We start from the raw sequence: 3,396 nt of genomic DNA, 5'->3' as shown, positions 1-3,396 counted from the left end.
GGGGGGCGGCCCCTCCAGGTGCCCCGGGGAAGGGGGAGCAGGCCACCCCCCAAGAAATAAGAGCCCAGACGGGCTCGAACTGCGCCCCGGCGCGAGGCAGTTACGCCGTCGGGGAGGGGGCTGGGGGGGGGGCACGTGCGGAGGGGCCACGGGCGCGCGCCCCGCAGAACCCCGCCCCCGCGAGCTCGAGGCTTTTCGGGCAAGGCCCCCTCCTCAAGCCATCAGCCCCCGCGGTGCCCCCCCAAGGCCAACCTTGCCGCAGCCTAGGCTGGGCGCTGCGGGACCCTCAACAGCGGGGCTGATGTCCCCAAAAGCCGCGGCCAGTGCCCTGACGATGGGGCGAAGGGAGCCCCACCCTGGCCTGTTTCCCCAGGGACGGAAAGGTGTCCACGCTTGGCGTGGACAGGCCATTTAGAGCCCCCAGGAGGGAGAGGCGGGGATGGGGCGAGGGAGGGGTCCCAAGCAGAGAAAAGAGCCGGGGAAGGGGACTTGTGACACCCGGCCAGATGGACAGACCGGCAGAGGCACCCACGCACGCAACCTGGCCTTCCCCACCCCGGGGCCTTGCTGGGCCTGGAGGCCTCCCAGCCGGGCAGGTGAGAGCGAGGGGGGCCGCGCCCGGGCTGCGGGGGCTCCTTCTGGCCAGCGCCTCTGGCAGCCTGAGTGTCCTCTGCTGCGGTGCGGGATGAGAGGTTTGGAAAGAACTGTACCGAGAGAGACCCAGGAGACCCAGGGACTCAGGGCACTGGCAGTGTCTGTGACCTCCGACCCCACCTCACCTCCTTCCCCTAGCCCGTGGCCTCCGCCACCAGCGCAGGCTCCAGTCAGCCTCTCCCCACCTGCAGCCCTGCTTGGGCCAAGGACTTGAGCTCCTCAGCGCACGGGCCGCTGCAGAGGATGGCTGTGACCATGCCCAGAGGACCGTGTGCCCAGCAGCAGGCGCCAGCCATGGCACTGCCCCCAGAGCCCACCCCCTTGACCTCCCTGTCACCTTCCCCAGCCCTCGTGTCCAGCTGGGCACCTAGACCGCCACCGTAGCCACCATACAGCGGCTCTAACCACGAGATGGCGGTCAGCCCCCGCCAGTCAGGACCCCCGCCTGCAGCCCCCACCGCATCTCCATTCATGCCCCCGCAGCAGGTGCGTCCGGCCTGCTCTACCCCGTGACTGGGTGACTGTCCCACTTTCCCGTCCCGGCAAAACCCCCCGTGTAGCCTCTTGGTCCTGACGCCCAGCTGGGCACCCATCCGGAGAGACTTCACGCCGCCAGCCACACCCACCACGCCCCGGGTACGCAGCCCAGCTGCCTGTGGTCTCTCGGCCAAGCCTCTTCACTGCCCTCGGGCATCACCCTGGCCACCCCCACACCCATCTTCAGCCCACGGCTGGTGACCCGCATCTTCTAGAGGCCCTGGCCCCACACCCCTCCAACAGCACCCCCAAGGGCTCTGCTCCTGGGGGTGCACCTTCCACCCCCACTCGCCTCCTGGCTCCATGCCTGAAATCACATCAGGTAAGACCAAAGAAGGCCCCTTAGCCGCCCCAGTGCCCAGTCCGCTGGCCACCCTGTGTGTCTGCCTGTTTCCAGTTCTGTCTCTGGGAAGCCCCTTCTGCTTGGGGTCCTGACCCGTGTCACCGACTCCTCCTGCCAGCCTCTTTTACCACATCTTCTTGATGCGTGTGTCCCGAGAAGTTCCCCTCTGCTCTGCCCTGAATTGTGTCCCGCCCCCCAAATTCCTATGGTGAAGCCAACGCACAATGTGATGGTATCTGGAGGCGGCACCTTTGGGAGGTGACAAAGTCATGAGGGTGGGTCCCCATGATGGCATTAGTGCCCTTATAGGAGGCGACAGAAGAGATTGCTCGATGTCACATCCCCAGATTGTGAGGACACAGCTAGACAGTGGCCACCAGCCAGCAATAGAGCCTCATCAACAACCGTGCCGGTGCCCTGACCTCCGGCCTCCGGCCTCCAGGACTCTGGGAAGTGGACTGCGAAGCCGTCCGGCCTGCGGTGTTCTGGCAGCGCGGCCCCCGCTCCCTAGCCCAGCTCTCCAGAGATACCTCTCTGCCCTGGTAACGTCTCCAGTCCCTCGGAGGCGGGGATGGGACCCGGGGCCAGGACTGACGTGGCCCCACGCGCTCCCTGGCCGCTTGTATCTCCCGGCGGATCTGCACCGCCAGAGGCTTCCGGGAAGCATGGTGCCCGTCCCCGTGTGAGCTGGGGTCCCCTCGGCCTGCCCTCACCAGGGGGAGTGCCCTGGTAGCAGCGCTCAAAGCCTCGAGCTGCCCGACCTGCCGAAGTACATCCAGAGCCCGCAGCGCTCTGCACCCCCCCGGCCCTCACCGAGCCTGTCGTTCTCCCCAGGCCCCCCCAGCACCCTGGTCTGGAAGGCGCTCCTGGTCGTCATCTGCCCTCCACTCCCCAGCGCTGGGCTCCGCACGCCGGCCTGCAGCCGCCCAGGGCCTCTGCGCCGACTGTCCCCTCAGCCTGGCGGCTCCTTCACTTGGGTCCAGGGCTGCTCCAACGTCACTTTCTCGGGGATGTCACTTTCTCCCTGCTGCCCTTCCTAGAGTCCCCCCGCCTCCGTATTGCTCCTCAGCACCTTCAGCACCGGACGCGGCACCGCCCCAGGGGAGCAGGGTCCCCCCCCCCCACTTTTCACTGTCTTGGCGCGAGCTCGAATGAGTGAAGCTTCGCGGGCATCCGAGAAGAGCCCCCCGCAGGCCCTAGCGCGCCTCACCTCTCTCAGCATCCTTGAACTTTATGGTTCTGCGCCGGGGCAGCCGGGGGCTGGCGGCCACCTCGGCCAGGAGCCCGGAGCCGCAGAAGCCCAGGCCGCTGCCCCGGTTCCGGAGCACCAGCTTCAGCTCCTGGTTCTCCTGGATGAGCTGCACGAGCCGCCGCAGCTCTTCGTTCTCCTGGGCCAGCCGCTGGATCTCCTGCCGCAGACCCTCGTAGCTGCTGAGGAGGGACATGCCCGGCAGCGGGGCTGGCAGCGGGCGGCAGCGGGCGGGCTGGCGGGGGGCAGCGGGCCCCGTCATTGTGAGGTCAGCGGCTGCCCCTGCCCCCGGGCCTCGGCCGCGTTCCGAGGCTTCAGGGCCAGGGCCCAGGGGTTCCGACCACTTGACCTCTGACCTCTGGCCCCTGAGGGCCAAACGACTAGAGGAGCCCAGACCTGCCGAGGGCCTGGAGCCCCTCTGGGATGCCCCTCCTGGAGGATGGAAGCTTCTTCCTGCCAGCCTGGCACGGAGGCGCCGCAGGGAGAGGGGGTAAAAGACCCAGGCCTCCCCGCAGGCCACCAGCCGCGGCGTCCCCACCTGCCCATGCCCGCTCAAGGGGCGGGGTGATCGGGCCTGGTCCCTGAGGTGGTCACAGCCAGCACGGCATCTCAC

General features: G+C 68.3%; 1 protein-coding gene across 1 annotated transcript in view; it reads right to left on the bottom strand.

The window, feature by feature from the left end:
* The window catches only part of OPLAH (5-oxoprolinase, ATP-hydrolysing), a 12,570-nt gene extending 9,561 nt beyond the window's left edge, over window positions 1–3,009 (bottom strand). The window contains 1 exon segment of the mRNA XM_077758128.1: window positions 2,745–3,009. Coding sequence (XP_077614254.1) covers window positions 2,745–2,979 — 235 coding nt within the window. The 5' untranslated portion in view covers window positions 2,980–3,009.
* Window positions 3,010–3,396: the final 387 nt, after the last annotated feature.

This window comes from Crocuta crocuta, unplaced genomic scaffold (assembly GCF_008692635.1).
Source record: "Crocuta crocuta isolate KB4526 unplaced genomic scaffold, BGI_CrCroc_1.0 scaffold327, whole genome shotgun sequence".
Taxonomy (NCBI): Eukaryota; Metazoa; Chordata; class Mammalia; order Carnivora; family Hyaenidae; genus Crocuta; species Crocuta crocuta.
This window is presented reverse-complemented; position numbering and strand designations above follow the sequence as displayed.